The 24,550-nt window shown below is 41.8% G+C and overlaps 1 protein-coding gene across 1 annotated transcript in view; it reads right to left on the bottom strand.

Annotated features, from left to right (window-relative positions):
* Window positions 1–4,628: 4,628 nt before the first annotated feature.
* Window positions 4,629–24,550, bottom strand: part of LOC143300379 (guanine nucleotide-binding protein G(s) subunit alpha) — a 42,056-nt gene continuing 22,134 nt past the window's right edge. Inside the window, exons 6-10 of the mRNA XM_076613996.1 lie at window positions 12,020–12,148; window positions 11,141–11,320; window positions 10,028–10,158; window positions 8,193–8,260; window positions 4,629–7,572 (exon numbers count right to left, since the gene is read on the bottom strand). Coding sequence (XP_076470111.1) covers window positions 7,426–7,572; window positions 8,193–8,260; window positions 10,028–10,158; window positions 11,141–11,320; window positions 12,020–12,148 — 655 coding nt within the window. The 3' untranslated portion in view covers window positions 4,629–7,425. The remainder of the gene's footprint in view (window positions 7,573–8,192; window positions 8,261–10,027; window positions 10,159–11,140; window positions 11,321–12,019; window positions 12,149–24,550) is intronic.

Here is a 24,550-nt window from a genome sequence, read left to right as displayed (position 1 = left end):
CAGGCTGGGAAGCATTCTTCTGAAACTTCACATCACCAGACTTTAAAACTGAAAAATCATCACTGGAGTACCCAGGTAACATATAGGCATTTTTGTAATAATCATGCCTGAACAGGTGAGAGTTCTCCCTTCCCATCCCCCAAGGAAAGAAGTATAAAAACACACACACACACACACACACAGAGCCATTCAAGACAAAGCAGTGCATTAACAGCAAAGTCTCCCTTTGTCCATGTTAACAAGGGAACATTCACTTATAATTTTTTTTTCGCTTTTAATCCTTTTTTTTTTCTCCTTTAAATCTTTAAATGTTCATAAAGTCACAAGCAGAACTTCTTTGGACGACCTCAGCAGATTTTTCCATAGGATGCACATTTCGTTTCCCCACATCCAACCTCAAAACACATGGGGGGAAAACAAGAGACATGTATGAGGACCACCACCCCATATAGCGGAAATGAGGACGAATATGAAACATGACCGTCCAGTTCCACACTGAGTAAACATGTATACAGATTCACTGTGACACGCACACACATACACAGCAATCATGAGGAGAAGGGGGGTGGGGAGGGGTAGAAGAGAGGGCTGTTGAAGTGTGAGCTTTCAGAGTCCAATACATAGGAATGGCAGTCAGCATGGGGAGGGTGGGGTGTGTTTGGGGGGGGGGGGGGGGATGAGGAGGCATTCACCACCAAGATGTGCTGACTGCTACTGTACCCCTTTGCTTTTTCATTGCAGCAACCTCACTGTTCTCACCCAACATCTGCAGAAAGATAGTAACAATGCTTCCTTTCCCCTCATTCACTATCAACAAAACTGTTACAATAATGGATTTATCCAAACAAAATAGAAACCTCTCTTTCTCTTTCTCACTCACACAGACCCACATGTGCATGCATGGACACACAGTGCTGATTGGGGAGTGGGGGGAGTCATAACGGTGAATTTTCATGACAGCGGATTCTGCTTCAAGTGTGTCTGCCGTTTTCATGCCATTCAAAGACAAATTCACACTATGAATCATGACAATGACTCCAGTTTCATGACAGTATGGAAAGCGGACTATCTATTGTTAACTGGCTGACAAAGGACACTGTAATATTCCAAATGTTGTTGCTGTTCATGTTTTGGTTCTAACCCCCTCTTGTCCCACTGCACCCTTTTGCCCTTTCTTCATCTCTCTCTTTTCTTCTCCAAGTTAGTGTACATCATACAGGAAAAATATATAGTGCTGGTGATAATTAAATACTTCTCTCAGACAACTTACATTAATAATATAAGCACAACTCTAAGTATAAAATAACCATATTTTTTATAAAACATAAATAAGCAGTCAATCAACCATCAATTTATATTATATATGCGGAATAAATAATTCAGATCTTTGAAAACAAAAAATGCGCACATCCTCCAAATTATAATGCACATATTTCCTAAAACAATGGGTGATATTGCTAATCAACAAGTTCATCACATTAAACGGAAAACAACTTACAATGCTTTGATTGCTACATCATTAGTCACACACAAACACGCCTCTGATCTGGGAATATATACACACGCACGTACACACTGATTTATTTGCGCAACAAAGTGGTGTTAGATGGTGTTCCCAAACACACAATCTGTTAATAAATTACCAAAAGCAATCAAAATGAATAACCCTCTCTACATATGCTTTAAGCTGGGCAAATCTATGATCAACAAAAAAAAAAAAAAGAAGAAAAAAACAACAACCACAAACAGAAGGCCAGTGCACTTTAAACAAGGATTCAACAGTCTGAACTAAAAGAATGATGATGATAGAAACAATGACAGCAATAACACTTATGACAAAAAGAATATATATAATAAAAAAAGAAGAGTAATAAATTCATTCAAAACTGAAATTCTGTACATTACAGTATACATGAAGATTTCTTGATACAAACAACATTCGCAAAGTTCAAGCATCCACTAACATGCATGCACACACACACACACACTTCACCTCGCAGTTTAATAATAAAAACTGGGACCACATCATCCTATTTCCTTAAAAAACATGGTGGAGGGATCATTTTTCTGCATCAGACCACCATGTCTACATAGCACAGATCTGTATTATGGTCCAGCCTTTCAAATGCTGGTGCTGACAGGAACATTGTTATTTTATGCAGTTCCTATACTCCAGTCATTTGATCAATGAACATTAACCCCCCCCCCCCCCCTTCCCCACACCCCCCAATAAAAAATTCAAAATGAAAGCAAATACGGTATTAAAATACCAACATGTCACTATCTTTTAAGGATCGGGTCATGTTCAAATACATGTCCTTTACCGGTTTACAGACCTGGGCTATTCTAATCCTGGTCATCAGTTTGTAGTGTGGGCCAAGATACCAACTCACCAATCCTGCTTGATGCTGCTTGAGGATTCTTCAAACACAGTAGTTTGAAGCCATGACAAACATGTTCACAACAAGAAGTTAATTCTGAGCCACCAAACCATCCACACTGACTTGTGTGGTCCTCTTTCTCTGCCATAGCTGTTGTTGCTGTCAATGTCTGGGAATGGTTCCATGTAGCTGATCTGCTTTATGTCACCCACCTTGTCATGATCAGACATGTACACATTCTCTATCGCCCAACTGATCATAGTTCGGACAATAACTGCACAATCATGATCTCAGTTTCACTCTGCCTGCACAATATTCAATCCAGTTGTGTCTCATTAAATGGAGTGGGTCACGGTCAAGTATGTGTAGATAAATCAATATTCAGCTATTTGTGTACCCGTTAGTTCTACAGCTATGTAGAGGACCTGCAGCATACAGCTGTCTTTATCTTGGAGACTCATGTGTCCATCTAACGTCCGAGAAGAAGAAAAGCTATTTGTGTTTTCCATTCTTTCTATGTAACTCTACTATCTCACAACAAATGCCAGTCACAAGTTCTGCTTTATTTTCCACTGCCTCCATCCTATCTGGTTTATCGACGGCTCCACAACACTAACATGTGTGAATACATTCATATTTTATCGACTCACATGGCTGAAGCCATAACATCAATCTCTACCAAAAACAGCAGTCGACAATAAATGTCCATCTACTAAATGACACTGAACTGCACATTTACATTTTCCCCTCAAATAATTAACTCAGCTACCCAACACCTCCTCTGCTTCTTCCAACAGAACTGAAGGTAACACTAACAGACAAATCAGGTTGTACTTGAGTGGTGGCGATATAAAATGCGTTCCCTTTCATCTCACTGCCAGCACCCCTCCAGAGTGTGACAAAGGGAGGAGAACCTATTCACACCCAACAGGGCTGACAGCTAGCTGCCTGGCTCAGGCCATGGACCACCCACTTCCTTCAGGGTCTGCATCCTGTCCACAGCTGATGGACCCTGTTCTAATCTCTCAGGTCACTTGTGCACATCTGTTTCAGCTTTAATATTCTGGGAGTGCAAACTGCAATGTACACATATGTTAAACATCCACTCAGTGAACATGACATATCAGAATTAAGTGGTTTCAGAATTACATAAACACCTAAACCCCCACCCCCCAAACCCTCTCTCCCCCTTCAGCACACTATACAAAAGAAGCAAAGTTAACAGATGTCATTTACACAAAGCCCACTTGTACAAATGAATGCATATGCCAGGAGTTGCAGCCTAAAATACTCACTCATAAAAACAAACTTAGTGCCAATCACATGCTTGTCTTTTAAATATTTCAGATTACGCACACACACACACACAAAGTGCAATATTCCCAAACGAACAGTCTCACATGTAATGAAAGCTTCAGCTGAGAAAAAAAAAATCTTCAGCCTGCATTAACAAATATGAGCAATCGCACCCAATTTATTTCTGCAATACAGGACCATTATAAAATGTCTCTGAGGGTACGACATCCACAGGAAGAGAAAACTACATGCAATTCAACTGTACTAGATTCAGCAGACCTCAGTTCACCCCTTCATTCCACAAAGTCTTGTCTTCACACTCAAACTGACAAAAAGCAATTTCGTACCTTATTAAAAAAAAAAAAAAAAAAAAAAAAAAAAAAAAAAAAATCCACAGCATTGAAAAATCAGCAATGTTTCAGTCTACATAAACACCCACATTACTCAGCAATATTTTGAGGGTAACTGAGGATAGCTCGTCAACATGATCAGGTCCATACAAACACACCCCATCTGCATCTCAATCACAGCCTATTCCAAATCTTGATAAGCCCTCTTTGTATCAAAAATGACAAGTCTATCAAAATCTGTCCTCCAAAGAGACCATACATCAAACTGTTTTGCCACCTGATTACTTAAGGGTTACACACAAGCCACCAACATTCTCACAAATATGTACATGCGTTCACAGTTCAGTTCATATACAAAAGCAAGTAAAGTCTTCTAAATCATAAAATTCATTTAAAATTCTGTTCATGCTTGAACGTGCACACAAATGCAACCACATATACATGTATACATACATACATTATTAATATATATATATATATATATATATATATATATATATATATATATATGCACACCCTTAGTCACATGAAAAACCACACACATTCATCACTACAGCTTTAAAAAAAAAGTTTTCAAGTACTCATTAATACATATTAGTGTGGAAAGAGCAGGCAGTCCATTATTACAAACAAAACAACAGCACTGATAAACTTTTAAAATGATCCACTAGAGATGGGAGAAAACACACTGCATACCCAAAAATTCAGGATATGAAAACTGATAAATGTGCATCTCAAATTTGTGTGTGTGTGTGTGTGTGTGTGTGTGTGTGTGTGTATGTTTGAGTGTCAGCGGTGTGAAGTATTTGTGTGTCAGTGTGTGTGTGTGTCAGTGTATGTGTGCATGCATATGAGTGAGTGAGTGTGTGTGTGTGTGTGTGTGTGTGTGTGTGTGTGTGTGTGTGTGTGTGTGTTTGTGAGTGATTTCAAAAGGTATTCATTCAATTCAAACATAATCTTTGAATGTGCTTCCATCATAAACTAACATCTATCATTAATCAGAATGACAGAGCTAAACGTGCATTAGTCACTCTAGAAAACAAAACAAAAAAAAACCCCAACAAAACAATAACAACAATAACAACAAAAAAAGACACAAAAACAAACAACAAAACACAACTGATTTTACACCTCTTCAAGTGGGTCGAAAAAATATGCAACGCTTCAGTTAGTACCCGATAGGTCATATATACTTCAAGGTAGTCAAACATATTTGTACAAGTATATTATATGTGTTCCGTATACACACAAGCCATGATAGGTTGAAGAGAAGGGAAGAGAACAAAAATCTGTATGAATGCCAAGTTAGGATGACGTTAATATCAAATGATACAAGGAAAGAAAACAAAGGATGTGGTGGAAGGGATGGTGATGGGGGTGGGAGAGGTCTGGGAAGGGGGGAGAACAGGAGGAGGAGAAGAGTGTGGAGTGGGGGGAGGGAGGGGGGGGGGAAGAGGGGAGGGAATGGGAGCATTGTGAGGGAAGGGGGGGCAGGGGGGGGGGAGGTGGGGAGTTGGCAAAATGATAAAGATTCAGCCGATTTTGTTGTTGTTGTTGTTTTGGATTTGATGAGCCGTCTCCTCCTCCCATTAGCTACACTTGCACTCGGGAGGGAAAATTGTTGTTGCCGCCCCACCATGAACAAACAAACATGCAGAGCCTGATGATGAATGGGTTAAAAAAACAAAAAAAACAACAACAGCAGATATTCCTGTTTGTGTGATGAATGAAGCTCCTGCATATTCTGTACAATGACAAAAAAAAAAAAAAAAAAAAAAAAAAAAAAAAAGTCTCTGCCATCTCTTTTGTGGCCCAATGCGTCCCCCACCCGCTGGCACATACAGCACAGGTACACGTACGCACCCACGTACGCTCCACCCCCCACTGACCACCTCTCCTTCCTGGACAGCTCAGGCACCACCAACAGTCCGTGTGGGAGCAGTCGGATTGTGGGTCATCAAATGTCACCGGCCTGCATGCTTGCTAGAAACAGCCCACAGGCCTTCGATTACAACCCCTATATTTACCTCTTTCACATACTCTCTCTTCCTCCCCCACCCTCCCTCCACAACTAAACCCCTTACCTTTATTCTCCTCCCCCCTCCGAACTCCTTTCTTTCCCCCTCACACTGAAAGGGGCAACACACAACAGAAGCGCCTCAAGTCAAAGTGACGACATGTTCTGTGAAAAACTGCTCTTCTTCCAGGATTGTGATTTCATGATGCTACATCCTTGAGGGGGAAAATAACAACAACAAAAAACCCAACCAACCAACGATAGATATACAGTGCTCCAAGATACATTTGTTAATGCTTCCTCCTGGATTGACAATACAGAGGTGGGTTCCTTTGTCACTGGAAGACAGGACACTAAAGGTAACCCAAGGTTGGCAAGGTGGACTGAAGCTGGCCTTTCTCTTTCCTACAAGTGCACATGGAACCAAAGATATAATTTATTTCAACTCTTTGTCCACGTAAGCTTCTCTCTTCTCTCCCTCCCTCATTTGCACTGTGTACATATATTCTAGGGTTTAAGAACACAAAACCAAAACCAAAATTATCTGTCACTAAACTCCCTCCAGAAAACTCTAAAAGACCAAAGTGCTGGTATCAGCCAGGCCTGTATACAGACAGACTGATCAGAAATAACAGGTTTGGCATCAAATCGAACAGCATGCTAAGTAAGCATGTTCACACTGCTCTCTGACAACTCTGGAGAAATGATCGCTTTTTCCACCCATCAATCCTTTCAGCACTTTATCCCCTACCTCTCCCCCTTTCAAATGTCTGCATACTAGAAAAATGGTTAAAAAGAAAGAAAAAAAAATCCAGAATCAAATAACCTGGTTGCCCACATTTTTGTTGAACCGTTCTACAACGAACAGCAATCAGTCCGTCTAGCTGGGGCAGGTTCAACCTTTTCACATTCTCAGCTATTTCTCTTTTAGATAACTGGAAAAAAAAAAAAAAAAAAAAAAAAAAAGGTTCATACACGCACACACAAAGAGACCCCACCACACACACGTGTGCTCAGAAAGGTCCTCAGCCATCTCTCCTCCTCTCAGTCTGATGAGCCAGTAGATTACGATCACATGCAAAAAAAAAAAAAAAAAAGGGACGGGGGGTTGTTGGGGGGCGTGGGGGGACTGGAAGGGAGGACCCGTACTACGGCTGTCTCCATGTGACCAAGCCAATCTGCCGGACTGCACGCAGCATGCGATATGGTGTGCTTGTGCGTGGGTGGGGTGAAGAGAGTTGGGGCCCGCCGATGTGCCGCTTGTTGTTGTTTGTCGTCCTTCCGACCGACAGTGCTATGAAACAGGCGCATGGACTCAAAGAGAAGCAGAGGTGCATCACATCATGAGATTGTCCTGGCCACGCTGACGACCAGGCACACATCACAGTAGCTCGTATTGACGAAGATGCATTCGCTGAATGATGTCTCGACAGTCATTGAACACCCGGCGGATGTTCTCTGTATCGACAGCACATGTGAAATGAGGGTAGCAGTAGTGGCGCCCGTCCCCACTTGCTGTACTGATTCTCTGCACACACACAGACGCACACACAAACATCACCACTTTTTTCACTAACCATAGCATGTCTGGTCTGCATAATGACAATGCCGTCATTTTTTTTACAGCTGCAACGTCAAATGAACTGGTTTTAACGTCCTTGTTTACAACCTGTCGTAGGACTACCATGTTCTCATGTGCAGATATATCACAAAAAGCTTGCTTATAATTGTTAACATCATCTTACCAGTTTCAACCTGTCCCAGTCTTTGACACAGCTTTCTGGCTTGCATGCTTCATAAGCAAAAACCTCAAAATGCTCACCAAAGAGTCCACACAGAAACCCTGACATGGTGGAAAGATAATGAATGCAGAGCTTGCACAATGATTTGCTTATGTTACACCTACACTCAACACAAATTATTCCCCCTTATTTGCAAATGAATACCAATCATTTTAATGCTGACAAGCCCAGAACACACCAATAGGACCATGAACACTGAGCAACCATGACAGTGACACTTCAAAGCTGAACCTTATTTTTATGTTGCTTACACATACATTTTTTTCTTTAAAAGACAAGTTGTTAATAAAACAGCAGCACACCCTGCCCCTCTCATCCCAAAACAAAGAAATGTGTCCATACTCACCAAAAATTCATCCCTGATGTAGTATTTTGCACGGACAACTTCAGGATCATCTCCTGCCTCTGTGGTGGCTGCAACACAGTTACACAATGCTGTTCAGCAGGCATCTTCTTCACACAAAGCTTGTCAACACACCTAGTAATTCTTACATACAGACATGACATCTCTTCTGCATGCGCTGCCTATTACACAGACATTCATGAAAGATATTACCATCAAACCTAAATATCAATCTATTCTCTAGTTGGTTAAAAAGGGCAGCATGTTCTCTTCTGTTATGAACAGCATGTTTATCTAAGTGACTGCTGTGATAACGTTTTCTTTTCCACTAATTCCAGTTCTCTCTCTTTCTCCCTCTGTGTGTTGTGTGTGTGTGTGTGTGTGTGTGTGTGTGTGTATGTGTGTGTGTGTGTGTGAAAAGATTTCAAAATTAAATGAGGTGCATAGGAACTGAATCCTGTGAGCAGATGCAACAGCCCACTCACACAGCAAATTCAAACAGGCTTTAGTCGTAACCACATTAGTGGTAAAATGATTAACATAAAAGCTTTGTCATAACCACAGCTTTAGAAATAAAATGCTCAATATAAAAACCTTTTCATACTCCCAGGATTTGAACTAATCAGAATATTACGCAGAAGAACAGGAATTTACTTTTTCTTTTCTGTTGTTGTTGTTGATTCCCCCCCCCCCCCAAAAAAAAAAATTTTCATTCATTTATACTTTGATTTCTTATACCTCAGTTCCTGTGTTCATTTTCCACAGAGAATTCCAAAGATAGCCACAGTCTAACACAGCTGAATTGTCCTCCTTCCCTGGGTCACCATTTACCATGATTAATACCCCCCCCCCCCAACCCCCCTCCTACAACACTCCTCATTGTCTAACAGCTTCCACTTGGTCTTGTTCTCTCATGTTCAGCACTCAGAGCATTTCCCTTTTTCTTCTTCCTGTATTACTCGGCCCATTTTGGTGCACAATATTCACACAACCGACCAGTTTGTCCGTCGCAATCCCTGCCTTGACAGTCCATAGGGAGCTGTTAGGTTGCAAGGAGGGTGCACACCAGGGGAGACCTTGCACTTCTGCTGAGTCACTTCACTTGTGTTCAGTAGTAACTGTTCTGATGTAAATAATTTGGACACCACCTATTAAGTCTCCTCTACTGATGATGATAATCGCTGTCGTGGAGCCAGACTAAGTGATAGTCTCCCCCTTGAGTGGATACTGCCACCACGCCCCTCCAACAACAGACCCCAATGATTCTGCCGACAAAGAAGACCTTGACAGGATTCACTCAAAGCATGGAAATGGAGAGGGATCAAAACTGAGGTCACCATGAGAGCAGGGCATGAAAGGCCACAGAACTTGGGGCAATTCTTGTTTAGACTGATGATGCAGGAGAGAAGGATGAGGATGAAAATGATGCTATGGAGGTCCATTTAGGTTTGGGACTATGTGACAAGGCTATACTCTACACTTCCTTTCATGATGATATGTGGCATTAATCAGGCCTGAAAGATAGACTTGCAGTTTTGGTCTGGAAATTTAAGCAGCACACCCAGAGAAGAATCCGTGAAGTGGATCAAAATCAACTGTCTGGTCTGAATCTTCCCATTTAAGCCAATAGCACACTCATCTCCGGGCCGGAGCTGGCCACAGGCTGGAAAAACCCATCTCTAATGGAAAACGAACCCCCATCCTCCCAGTCAGCAGCACTAACCACTTTGCCATGGCAGCTGGTACACCTACTAGTTTTAATTTCAGCGACTTGCCAATAGGATACAGATCTATATATATCCACTAGTTCTATTTCAGTGACCTGCCCAGGCACGTACCATCTGGAGGGACCTGGTAGCGGGCGTACTCTGGAAAGTAGTCTTCTATCTTGGACTTGCCTGACATCACCTTGTCAGCCAGCAGGTCTTGCTTGTTCAGAAATAAAATCACTGATATCGTCCGCAACCACCTGAAACCAGCACAGCAATGACAACCATTTTAAGGGGGCAAAGTAGGTCAAGGATTTTAAGGGGAAAAAAAAAAAGGCTGCTGCACTAAGAAAGAATAAGGATCTGACACGAATGGACAGACAATTTGTGTCAGAGTGGACATTGTGTATGTTCTGTAGTACTAGGCAGAAAGCAGCAATATATGTGCATGTGTGATGTGTATGCATGTGTGTGCCTCCATCTGCTATGTGCACACACATTTTTCACAGACAATTGCATGCTGATTTTTGTGCAAACTTAAATCAATTAAGCCAGCGTAATTTCACCATTTTAAATGAAAAAGACTTTTGTTCTGACTATGTCTGTCAAAAGCCTGAAGACAAATGATAGTTTTCAAATGGGCGCTCATTTTTTCAGTCAAAAAAAGTGACTGCTGTGATGCCTTACAGACGGACACAGCATCAAGCCCGAATGCAAAATCAAAATTCAAGTGACAGGGGAATCCCCTCCATGCAACCCAAGTCATTTTCTTTGGCACAGCTGACAGGTCGTAATAAGACCTGACAAAAGTAATCTTGACAAAACTGATGACTGATCAACTGTTTTGCACGCATATGCTAACACTAACAGTCAGAAAATATGAAAAAGCGTGATGTTTTCTTTCTTTTTTTTTTTTAAATCCACTTTTTTCTTTTCCAGTTACTTTGTCATGAATTGTCATCTCTGCTAACTCTTCATACAAATACAGCATCACAATGATGACTTTGACAAGGATCACTAGAAAAAACACATACAAAAAACTGGTGTAAAATTAGCAAGCATACTCCAAATTGTTAAGACATTGACAGTCTAGAGGATAAATCAAAATGAACTTCTGAGGTATCTATCCCCCAAAACAAATAATAAAAACACACACACATATGCTCAAGTTTATACGCACAAAAACACACACAAAAAAACATTCTTGAAAGAACGAAGTTGTCCAACTCCAATCCTGCTGACCTATTGTTCCAAATGCTCTTGAACAGCTCTAGGGACTCCCGGAGTCTGTTCTGGCTTGCATCTTCTCGTAACACCAGGTTGTAGCCACTGCAGGCTGTGACAAAGATGATGGCCGTCACGTCGTTGAAACACTGAATCCACTTTCTCCTCTCGTCACGCTGACCACCGACATCAAACATGCTGCAACAGGCAGGGAGGCATAGATCAGGTTTCCGAACAATTTTCTCAAGCTCACTTTTCACACAAGGACCCCCTATAGTGCATATCTCTCTCTATATATATATGTGCGCACACAGAAGCACTCACACATACATTGAATGAATACCTTTTGAAATCACTCTGCCCTCTCAAGCCCCCATACCCCATCAGCACAAAACCAACAACAAATGACTGAACTGAGACACACACAAGTAAATGTACTTGCACTACACAGAGAAAAGTCCTCTGGTTCTACTCACAATGAGCTGCAATAACACTTACTCACAATGTACAGCCTATCTACTATTTCAACACACATCCCAGTCAGGACCATATCAAATGTAGTTGTACATGTGTGCACACAATGTATCATAATCCAAAGGATGTACTGTGCATCCTCAGAATACAAAATAATTTTCAAAAGAGAAAAGTTTGGAAGCTGAACAATTACAGAAGCCTTCCAGTCTTCATAAGATCCTGAAGAACACAAATCATTCATTCTGCATAAGCACAGCGCACACACAAACACACACAGTTATGTCCACAGACATTTATATCAATGTCTAAACACACACAAAGAAAACATCTCCAGAAAAAAGTCAGTTACTCCAGAGTTTAGACAGTAGTAAAAAAAAAAGAAAGAAGAAGAAACAAATAATGAAAAAAGCAAACTCAACTTACTGAAAATTAACTTTATCGACAATAAACTTTGTTTCAAATATGCCTGAAGTTAATACTCGACACCGCAGTATATCCTGCTCTGTTGGCGTGTAGTCAGGCTGTTTCACTATGTGCACTCGGTCTAAAAAACTGCAACAGAAATGCATTTCAGGTTCATTACCATCTGCATAGATTACAAGTGGAACACATGATATCTATGAACTAAAATTCACATATGTAAAACCAAGATAAAAACATGCTAATGACAACCACACACACACACATATACACAAACACTTCACCTATAAGACACGCAAATTAAGCACTTATTTAAAAAACAAAACAATCTGATACTGCAAATATTTGTATATGTATGTGTGCGTACATGTGTGAGATTATGCATGAATGTGTGTGTGTGTGTGTGTGTGTGTGTGTGTGTGTGTGTGTGTGCATGCACGCGCGCGCACATGCAAAAGCAAGCATTAGTGCACACTTTTGCATCATTACATGATTTTGTATTTGTTCTGTTACTATGTACCTTTCCTACTTCACCCTCTGCATTAGCATGAAGTCTTGTTTTTTGGTTATTTCAAAATCCCATTCTGTTTACAGTCTCCTTAACGTTCTCTGCCACTCTTTCTGTCCAACCAAGGACAAAACAAACCAAACCAAACCAAAACAAAAACAAGAGAGGCAAGGCCTTCAAGACTCACTAAGAGTCACTTGTGATGCACTTAAAAAAAAAAAAATCTAATCGTTAAAATGTGTTCTGTATTTGTTATTATGAAGCTTCGGGTTAAAAGAAAAAGAAAAAAGAAAAAGAAAAAAGAAAAAAAAAAAAGTCTTAACGGCAGATTCGAACCCCGCGTGTTCGGGTGAGAAGAAACTGTCTTACTCATTACACTATCGTGGCTCCTTAACTGATGTTCAAAACTATAACATTTAAACATGCTTTTTTAAAGGGCGATAAATTGATTGCGGTATTCGCAGTGAGAACGCTGTTTAAATCATATTATTCTGGTGTATCTTGGGCATTCAAAAAATCTTCAAGGGCAATTAAAAATTCTTTTTAAGTCCGCGGTAAAGGAGACGTGGCTATCCCTGCAATCACACTGCAACATTTAGCCGTTTTCTCTGGATCTAGATAGATGTACAAGTTTAGTCACACCCGGTAACTATTTTTGCCCATGACCTTCAGGGCTCAGCCAATAGATCTATAAAGTCCACTCGTCGTACTGATTTTAGTATTTTACGAAAAAGACCACTTGGGCGAATGAACATAGTGAAAGCCCTGTACACAGAGAGTAAAACACACAAGCTTTATAATGTATTGAGTATAATTTCAAAATGTAATGTTTCAGATGAGAAAGATCAGTTTAAAGCAAATTAAGCCCCCTAGCATTAATTACAGATTAATTTCCCTTTTTTACTATCTGCACCAAAGACATGCAAAATAAATGTAACTTCCATACTTAGCAAAAGAAGTTCCTGTTTGAACAAAAAAAAAAAAAAAAAAAAAAAAGAGATAAAAATGATTGCTCTTGTTGTTGTATCAGAATATCAGATCAAAGTGGCAAGTTTAGAGAATTAAAAAATAACAGTAAATTCAGTTTGCATATAATCTGGCTTCATTATCTATTTTTTTGTGCCCATCCCAGAGGTGCAATATTGTTTTAAACAAGATGACTGGAAAGAACTGAATTTTTCCTATTTTTATGCCAAATTTGATGTCAAATCACACAGTATTTGCAGAGAAAATGGCAATGTTAAAGTTTACCACGGACACACAGACACAAACACAGAGACAACCGAACACCGGGTTAAAACATAGACTCACTTTGTTTACACAAGTGAGTCAATCAGCAACAAAACTAGAATCACTGGTACTGGTTCCAGTGACGGTCTTTCTTCCACTCTCTTCAATAATTACAAAAAGAAAGAAAGAGGTAGTTTGAGATTAAGTGATAATTTTAAGCATATTGCTTACTTCTTTTGTTTCCTCTGCAACAATATATTTTTGTTGTATGGGAATTGTTCTGAATATGTACCATTTTTCTTAATCTCCATTTTGTGTATTATCTGTATCAAATCCACTGTGCCCATGTGCTGTGTGTGTGTGTGTGTGTGTGTGTGTGTGTGTGTGTGTGTGTGTGTGTGTGTGTGTGAGAGAGAGAGAAAGGGAGAGAGAGAGAGATGGGTGGGCATACAAAGAAAGGCTGTTGTATTTCTGAAAGGCCATTAAGCATACATGTTCTTTCACCTAAAACAGCATCAGACTCACAGGATAGGTTTTTTTCCCCTCATGTCAAATCGGTGTGATGTGCACAGATCTATGTCTTAAGCGTGTGTATGTGTGTGGGGGTGGCGGAGGGGAAGTACATGTGCCCGCTTGTGAGTGCCAACACTCTTCCACTGTATGCCACAACAAAAGTTATCAAGAAAACAAGTCCATCCACATGTACAGATTTACCCCATGGTGCAAGCATATGTATAGCCTTTATTATTCAATTCAAGAGGTCTTCATATGTAGTAGTCTAATGGGAAAAGAGTAACATGAGCCTTGGAGAGGTGGTCCTCATATTACCTTTCCTTTTTTTTTTCCTTTTTCTTTATAAACTGACTACTTCAGTTTGGGGTTCAGCATGAAAGCCAACAAAACAGCATCAGCATAAAAATAATCATGCCAACGGCCGTGCACGACATGCACGCGCTCACACGCACGCACGCACACACACACACAGGTGTTTTATCTGCACGGCTTTACACAACCCCCCCAAAGCGAAGTCTGCATGCACAGAATGCTCTGTCATCATGTCCTCCTCAAATCGATTCCCACACATTAACCATTCCCATACATTAACCAAAGTCTAGATGCTATTTTTAGCCGCCGCCAGAACAAAATTAGCCGGTATGACTAGGCAGCCAGCCGAAACAGATCTCTTTCTCCCTGTAGTGGCTTTGACTCTGTGTGTGTGTGTGTGTGCGTGTGTGTGTGTGTGTGGGGGGGAGAGATGGAGGGGGGGTTTGAGAAGAGAGGCGAGGTGGGGGTGAGGGTGGGGGGAGAGGGAAGGAATGGTGGGTGAGCAGTAAGGGTTGCTTTATGTGGCGAGAAGGTGGGGGATTGGGGTGGAAGGAGAAGGGGGAAGAGGAAGGGGGCGGGTGAGCGGGAACTGGGGTAGGTGTGGGGGGGTCGGATTGTGGGGTGATGGTAGAGCGAGCGCGGAGCATGATGCCTAGAAAAACATGTATGCAGCACAACAGTGGGCTGGGTGGTGGGTAAGAGAGTGGGCAGCTAGCTATTTTGCAAGCCACAAGCTCTGGCTGGGCTCGGTCGTTGGTGGTGGAGGCGCGGAAACCAATTCATTGGCACCCAGTATTTAGTGCAGAGAGCTAGCTTCGCTGAAGCTAGAGCGAGCTACTACTAAGCTGAACCGGTCTTTGCATGCCCGGTTTGTTCCACTTCCCGACGCTAATCAGCACACACACACGCGCACACAAGCACGTACGTACATACTGAGGAATTTAATTCAAAATCTCAAAAAAAGAAAAGAAAAAAAAGGGACATACTTATCAATCTTCCAAACAAAAAGACAACATACCAACGCGTGTGAAATTCTAAAATATAGTATTTAAATTTTAATGATATTAAAAAGAAGTAATACATCCAGTCCATCTATCGTATCACGTCGACTTTATAGAAGCACATTTGCAACATAAAGCAACTTGTACTCGCGCATTCAATAAATGCATTCAGGTGGAAAGTTAACAAAAACATGCTTCAAGCAATCACTCTCTTACTCTCTCTCTCCCAAACACAACTTTGAACTCGATGCACAAAACTGACGGCGCAATAGCCGAATGGTTAAAGCGATGGACTTTCAATCTGAGGGTCCCGGGTTCGAATCTCGGTGACGGCGCCGGGTGGGTAAAGGGTGGAGATTTTTCCGATCTCCCAGGTCAACATATGTGCAGACCTGCTAGTGCCTGAACCCCCTTCGTGTGTATATGCACGCAGAAGATCAAATACGCACGTTAAAGATCCTGTAATCCATGTCAGCGTTCGGTGGGGGTATGGAAACAAGAACATACCCAGCATGCACACCCCCGAAAACGGAGTATGGCTGCCTACATGGCGGGGTAAATAAACAAAACGGCCACACACACAAACTGTTAAATGCTACATGTTTGTCTGAGTGTGTATGTGTGCGTGCCTGAAATCTGATTGAATGACACAGGAAACGAATGATGAGCGCCCAATGGCAGCCGTCCGTAGGCTCTACCCAGGTAGGCAGCCTGTTGTGTAAATGACCCCGTGTTTGTAAAGCGCTTAGAGCTTGGTCTCCGACCGAAGATAGGAGCTATTTAAGTATCCATATCAATCAATCAATCAATCCAAAAGTATCACTGAAGAGACTACAGAAGCAGGATAAAAAACGGGACTCTTGCATCCAGAGCAAATTTTGCCTGTTGCTTTTATTAATCAATAAAGGGTTGACTTATTATCTCTGTCGGGACCCGCCCTGACTGCTGCTGTGGGAAAATAAAGTTCTACGTTACCATTATCACTCTATCGAGAGGGCGAGCGGTGGAGGACGTTCGGAGGGAGCATAGGATTGACAGCCTTAAGCAGTATTACTCTGTATCACAGTTTTAGAAGAGTATTTGTACGCAACTGAAACATGGAATCGCGCGGTCTGTGTGTGTGTGAGAGCGAGCGAGAGAGAGAGAGAGTTTATTATTTCTACGTGTGTGCAACAGACGGGTTTTTGTTTGTTTGTTTTTTTCTCTCTCTTTCTTCTTTTTCAGAGACAACACGCACAAAACAATATGAACAAACATGCACTTCAGCCAATTTTTTTTCTTCTTCTTCGAATCATCAACTCGAAATCATCTACTGATCTACCGCGACCACAGTACTTTCAGATTAGTTGGCAGCAGTGGGAGTAAAGCGGGGTTTTGTAAGGGACAAACGTACAGCCGGTGTCGGGTGAGGTCATCATATTAATTATGCCGCCGCTATTTCCCAACGTGAATCTCGGAATCGTGCCAGTATTGTCCCAACTATCCGGTCTCGCTTAATGGTCATTTGAGAGAGAGAGAGAGAGAGAGAGAGAGAGAGAGAGAGAGAGCACAACTAGGTTTCTTTTTCAACTTCATAACCCGACTCCAGTTTAAAGCAGGGTAACAGACGGGAGTCGCGCAGCCTTTTAACGCTTTGTGGGTTCAGTGGAATGATCAGGCAGTCCAATGCCAGCTTTCAGCATAGCAATGCCAGCATTCAGCATAGCTTCATCAAGCAGGCTATCGTATCGATAGCAGCGCTCGGTGACCAGTGGACGACGTCATGGCTGACTGACCAAACAAAGCCAAAGGTGACCGCAATGCCCACTACTGCGTTTGCCTGTGATCCCACGTACTACTAACGGCCAGTTTCGCACAAAAGGCTTAGTCAGGACTTGTTCTACCTCTCCAGTAGTTACTGGCCACTGCAAAATCCTCGTGCGACAATGGTACTGTAGATCACCCTCAACCACCCTTACAAAAAAGCAAAACAACAACAAAACAAAACAAGGATCAACGTATTCTTTCATTTGAAATCTAAAGCAATGGCGAAAGGCTGCAGATAAATCATCATCTACTGCCCTGAAAATGTAAAACTGTTTCCCAATAAACTTATTTAATTTCAGATCCAACTGTGCATATCTATTATAATGGCGATTGATTTATCTCTCTCTCTCTCTGTGCACATTTGGAAACGCCCTCCCGCCCCCACCCCCCACTCCCTATCCCTTGGCACCTTGGGATAATAAATGCTTTTCCTGAAGTGGTCAGTGTTAATTTTTGTTCATCATGGTATCATTTTCACATACAAACAGAAAGAGAGAATGACAGAAACAGTGAGAAAGAGAAAGGCCGGAGATATAGCAATACCCCCAACTTTCATCCTTATAATAAAAGAAAAGAAAAAAAAAGGTAAATTCCTCACATCATATGTGTGTGTGTGTGTGTGTGTGTGAGAGAGAGAGAGAGAGAGAGAGAGAGAGAGAGAGAGATAGAGACTGTGTGTGTGTGTGTGTGTGTGTGTGTGTGTGTGTGTGTGTGTGTGTGTGTGCATGCAAGCACATATGTGTATGTGTGCATGTGTGGGGTGACACAAAGGTGAATACACATATATCTAATGTCAGTACATACAGAAGAGGCAAAGAAGGTGGCACAACTGGCAAGCCTGTGCCAAAAGATCACAGGCAAACAAACAATCCAGTAACTACAAAAACAACAACAACAAAACAACAACCAGAAACAAACAAACAAAAAAAAACAACCCAACAACCCTGGCTCACCTTATACACTACAGGTTTAATCAGGGCGATCTGACTGGTACAGGGTAGTACTTAAAACAGAATGCCAGTCAGCAGGGGAGCCAACCACTTCGTTTTATCAGACCCTCAATACACCGTGGGGGGCCATTCAGTTATTCAACAAGAGGAACCCACACAAACACACTCAGATTCGGAGTTAGAGGAGAGGGAGGGAAGTGGGTAATCATAAACTGATTAACTAAAAAGCCTACAATACAGTGAACAATATTTAAAAGACGCTGATTTCCAGGTACCCCCCCCCCCCCCCCAATAAGAAACAGTTTCAACCAGAACATTGCCATGGGAAAACACTGCAAAACATAGCAGGTGACAAATCTGTACTGTTTCAGGGTTTGAGAACGTTTCCATTCTGTAACATCAACTTGAGAAATAGGTGTTACACAAGAGGAGTTCATGAACACGTGGCCAAACAATGTTGACTTCAGAATGGAAGGAAATGCCGCCGACAGAAAAAAAAACTTCAAAAAAAAAGAAAAAAAAAAAAAAAGAAAAAGAAAAAAGTATTAATAGAATTTTCCCTGTGCTATACCAATTTCTACAAAGAATGCAAACCACCAGCTTCTCTTAAACAACAACTGTCACTGTTGTAGCAAAAGTTGAGATTAACATATTTGTGTACCATATAAAATGCTGTCCGACTCCGTTTGAGGCTCCCTCTGATCGCACAGTGACGCAGGAGTTCGCCTGCCCTTTTCATTGCTCAATTCTAAAATCACAACAGGATTAGCGCAAATCAAGACTTTGGCTTTTTCTTTATTACTGTTGTTTGCAACCCTTTTTTTTCAAATCCCAAATTTCCTCCTTTCTCCCCCCCTCCCCACTTCACCCCATCTGCCATGCCCCTCCCCCTTCTCTCTCTCTCTCCCTCTCTCAACTGCTGCAGGAAACGCGAAAGGGAAGGGGACTCGGGGCTTGCTACTATTGTTTTCTCCTCAAACTACTTTCCAGTACTGATGGAGTGCACCTGCACGACGGATCTGCTGCAGAAAGACCAGCAGCACAAATACAACAAGATGCTGCAACCATCTGCAACAACACAACAGAATGGCACTTGAACATTCAATTATTGTCTGCACGCTAACAGTAGTGGCAAAGTACAGCAAGCAAGCAAGCAAGTAGAACAAGCAAAGCAGCCACAGTCGTCAGCCCACCACATGAGCGCACGGCTTTTGCACGGCGGCAAGCCGACCAGACACTCACTGGGAAAACGCGACCTCAACAACATGTGTGTACAAGACGTGTGTATGTGTGTAGACAGCCGGTTATTTTTAACTTTCCTGATGACTCACCGTTTCCCGATTTAGCAGCGCCCGCAGCGAAACGGTTTTGTGGCCTGACCTGTTTAGGTCACGGCTACTCTGGGTCAATACTATGACAGGAAAACGCAAGGGGGAAAACAACAGCAACAACAACAACAACACACACACACGAGGGGGATGAGGAAAAGCATAAGGAAGGAAAATAAAGTAAGGAAAGATTGGAGAGTGTGGAGGGTGGGGGCGGATGGGGAGAGGATGGGGGGCGTCGCTGTTGGTAACGTGAGTGCGAAACAAAAGTGCACAAGAGAACAGTCTCTCTCTCAACCCCCCCCCCTTCCAACTTTGCCATCAGGTATCATACATGCGTGTACCTGAGAGACACATTTACTGAACGCAACAAATCTATTCAAGCAACATGCAGCACAGCGAGAGAGAGAGAGAGAGAGAGAGAGAGAGAGCGGACATATATACACATAGTGACATACACACACAGAGAACACAACAGATAGCGACGGGCTGTTCAAATCACACACACACACACACACACGCACACACACACACACAACCCGTTCAGGGCTTGGCAGCCCAGACACAACCCGGTACACGGTTAATAATAGCTCTTCCCTCTCCGCAACCGGCGACATCATGTGATAATGATTTGTCTTCTCCACAAACCCCCTTTCGCCTGCTCCATCCCCCCTTTCCCTCCCTCCTTATAAACTGACCACTTTTTATCAAAACTAACACATGACTGCCTGAAGTACTTAAAAAAAAAGAGAAAAAAAAAAGAAAAAAGAAAAAGGCGACACGAGGACAATAACTTCCGCGTCAAGGCTGGCAGAGTGCCGAGTTAGAGGCTATTCTTGGAAAGCGGCTGAAGCACTGATGACACTGATATAAAGTTGGCCCGATAAAAGACACTTTACCCAGATCTTTTTAAAACTAATTTTCAAAAAACTGAATCGGCTTCGGTGTGCACCCCCACCCTTTTTTTCCCCTCTTCTTTTTTTTAAGTATCCAACACAGGCGAGGAGTGAAGGGTGGCGTTGGATTTCAACCGTCTCCAAACACAGTCTATCAACTTATTTACACATGACATACATCCTGTTCGGTAAAGTTATGTGAGCTTATTTTTATTCCTACGCAATCCGCTTAACCTTTCCAGTTTGCACCACATTCGACAGAGTTTTCATTTAAAAAAAAAAAAGTTCAATTTCAAGGACACCTATTTTCGACCGTACGTCCTCCACACGGTGTCATCTCGATAGTCCGACGTGTCATCAGTCCGACGTGTCATCAGTCCGACAATCATTAATAATCGGATGCGGCAGCAGGGCGGGGTGGCGATGGTCCGACATGTCACATTTCCCCCATCCAATCGTGGCATTGGTCCGACGTTCGATAGTCCGAAAATATGTGGAGCTGTGAATCACACACCAATATGGGTGTATGCATCTCTAGTCTCGGTCTCTTCTGCCTCTCTTCCCCTCTCTATCCGTCAGTCTCTTTCGGTTTCTGTATCTGTTTCTCCCCTCCCCCATACTGCACCACCCACTACACTTTGTATGTGTGTCTGCCTGATTATAAATAATTGCCTATAGATATCCTCTTCTTGTCTGTGTATCCGCCTCTGTGTGTGTGTGTGTGTGTGAGCGTGCATAAGCCAGCGTAGAGGTGTATAAAAAATCAGTTGTACGCTGTACATTGGGTTTATGCTAATGAATTTCATATGTACTTTTACATATAGTGTGCACGGTTGTGTGTGTGTGTGTGTGTGTGTGTGTGTGTGTGTGTGTGTGTGTGTGTGTGTGTGAGTGCGCATGAGCATGCATGGGTTTATGAGTGTGTGTGCATGCATGTGCGCACACATGCGTGTCTGTGTCTGTGTGCCTGAGAGAGTGTGTGTGGAGGTGTGGAGGTGTGATGTGTGAGTGTATGTGTGTCAGTATACACATAAAATGTGTGTATGTGTAGGTATATGTGAGAATTTGACCATTTTTAGTGCAAATTCTATGGTGTATTTTCATCTCTTTTTCTTTTTTCTAAATAAGTTTTCCCTGTCCTTTTGCAAGCATGACCATGCCACTGGGCACAATCTCGGAACAAGCCAAGCCTGAGTTGACAAAACAGGACACTCTCTCCCTAATATATATATATATATATATATACATGTATATATATATATATATATATATATATATATATATATATATATATATATATATATCAATCAATATATAAAATATATATATATATATATATATATATATATGCACATACACACACACACACACAGAGTTATTTAAATACACACATACAGGTAGAGAAGAGAGAGATGACGAGACAGACGCAGAGAGATAGACGGACAGAGAGACACAGGCAGGAACGCAGACAGACACACTAGACAGACAGTGACAGACCGACCAACAGAGAGAGAGAGAAAGAGAGACAGAGAGAGAGAGAGAGACAGAGACAGATACAGACTAGACATGCAGAGATGGAAACTGGCAGACTGAGTAGACAGAGAGGCAGACAAACTACAGTCAGATACAGATGCAGATAGACAAAGATATGGGGTGAGAAACAGACCGACCTGACAGACACGTGTGTGTGTGTGTGTGTGACAGTGACTTGAATATGCTGAACAGTTTAAAAACAAATGGCATTCAACTGAAATAATCTTCTAAGGGAGAAACAAATCTGTGGAAAAGCAAAATTAATTTCATATCTTCAATAAAACAAGGTACATTCTGATTATTGCCACGTCAGACTAAATGTTTCAATACAGCAGCTTTTCAGACTACATGTATTGCTAAATCAGACCATTGCTACAACAGACCATTGCCACGTCCAACTACTGACACAGTCAGACTATTGAACTATTGCCCTCCACACCAACACACTTCAATTTCTATTCAATATTATTATCATTATTATCATAATATTTTCTAATGCATTTAAAAGGAGTGTGCCCTTTGCATAGGCCTCAACTGAAAATTTTTCTCATGTCTGATGGGAAAGCCCCTAACAAGGCAACAATGCGAGGCAGGTCAATAATTATGTTTGTACACCCACCCCTTTTTACTTACTTTCCCCAATCCACCCTTGTCTTCAAATCACCCCACCACCCAGTAACCAACCCCATTCTTCACAACCCATAACCCCTCCCCCCTTTCCCACTGAAGGCGTTGAACAATACCCACATTCTAGACCCTACTTCTAGAAGGTCTGTACTCTGTTTGGGCTGGCCACACACACACACACACACACTGCAAGCAATGCGCCCCACATTTTGTCTTGTACTTTTTGCGAACCCCCCAAACCACCCAGACAAGCTGTGTCATAAGAGAAACAGCAGCTATGCCAGTTATACACACGCTATGCAAGGGCAAAACCCACAGACTGTCAGCTATGCTGAGACTGAGCAATTAATTCCCTGATGAAAATGGGCCTCCATTATCTCACAACTCATCGCTGACAGATAAAAGTGGCCCATGTCATCCACTCTCCCTATTTATGGACAGACCTGTTGCTAAAAACAGATCGCTTTTTGTCGGCGTTGACACCACTGACTTCTAAGTATACAAGTAGGAGACTACACTGACTGCTTACAGCGTCTAACCTCTACCACTGTCCTCTGTACAGAAGGCGACTTCTTGCCAGCTAATGACATAGCTCTTCTAGAACACTGCAATTATATGCTGCACTGGAAAAAAAAAAAGGAAAAAAAAAAGGGCAAGAAGTTACCTGATCATCAACCTTCTGATTTATTTACGCCTTCAGTTACTATCATGACTCCTTCAGGACGCATACTGTGTATGCTCCACAAAGTTGATGCATCACCATTTCGACTTCACTCTTTGTCTCTTGCACCCCTTTCTCTCTTATTCTCTTTGCTTCATCAACCTGCTTGCACGTGCAAGCGCGCGCGCGCACACACACACACACACACAACTTTGAGTTGTACACAAAAATTAGGGTAAAGGTTCTGGATCTGAAAACACCAGGGCAATACGAAAATTTTACAATCATTTGAAATACCGGGCATTTTCCACTGGAGAGAGAGAGAGAGAGAGAGAGAGAGAGAGAGAGAGAGAGTTGGACAAATACAAAGATAAAATGTGCATTATAGTGTGTAAGATGACCATGCACCACCAATAATGTAATCATTGTACAAAGAGAAACAGTGTGTGTGTGCAATCACAAAAATGTCCTCATGCACATGTATGGAAATGAACGTTCTGGTGTGAGAGAATGAACAGGTTTGTGTTATGGCATATGCTTATGTGTAAGTGCACATGGTTTTGAGCTGTACCAGAATGCTTTGAGTGTCTAAATACAGATCAGAACAAAGGATATTGCCAATCAGTTGATTATCAAGCAGAGCATTAACAACCAACATGAATTTTTGCCAACAACTGCAATACGCATGACTGTCCTTGATCAGCCCTATGGTACCCTGAAAGACACTGCCCTTACTATGGTGCAATGGGTAGCAGGTGAATGGAGTACCTCTCTACAGAAAGAAAATGATCCAAAGTTAGGACTTCCAAGGAAACTTCTAACAGGACTGAGGTTTTCAACTCAAATCACAAGCACTTTATCAATCTACATATTTTTCAATTCAAATCAAATAAAAAATACTTTATCAATCTACATGGAAATTCATTTGTGCATTCATTTCCATTCCCTCTGCAAAACTTGGACTGGTGGTAATCAAGGAGTTGGCTTTCAGATGACATTTTAAGTTCAAATTCCATATGTCCAGTTGCTGAAGCCATGTTAGAAGTAAACGAAGAACATTGAAAAGAAGACGAAAAAAGCAAATCCATGCAATTTGCAAAGGTAAAAAACTGTCCCTGGATAGCATTCGTGAAAAAAATCTTTCAGAGGGAAACAGGTATGCTCTCTAT

Source organism: Babylonia areolata, chromosome 26 (genome assembly GCF_041734735.1).
Source record: "Babylonia areolata isolate BAREFJ2019XMU chromosome 26, ASM4173473v1, whole genome shotgun sequence".
NCBI classification, from domain to species: Eukaryota; Metazoa; Mollusca; class Gastropoda; order Neogastropoda; family Buccinidae; genus Babylonia; species Babylonia areolata.
Note: the sequence above shows the minus strand (reverse complement) of the source record. Positions and strands in the feature narration are given on the sequence as shown.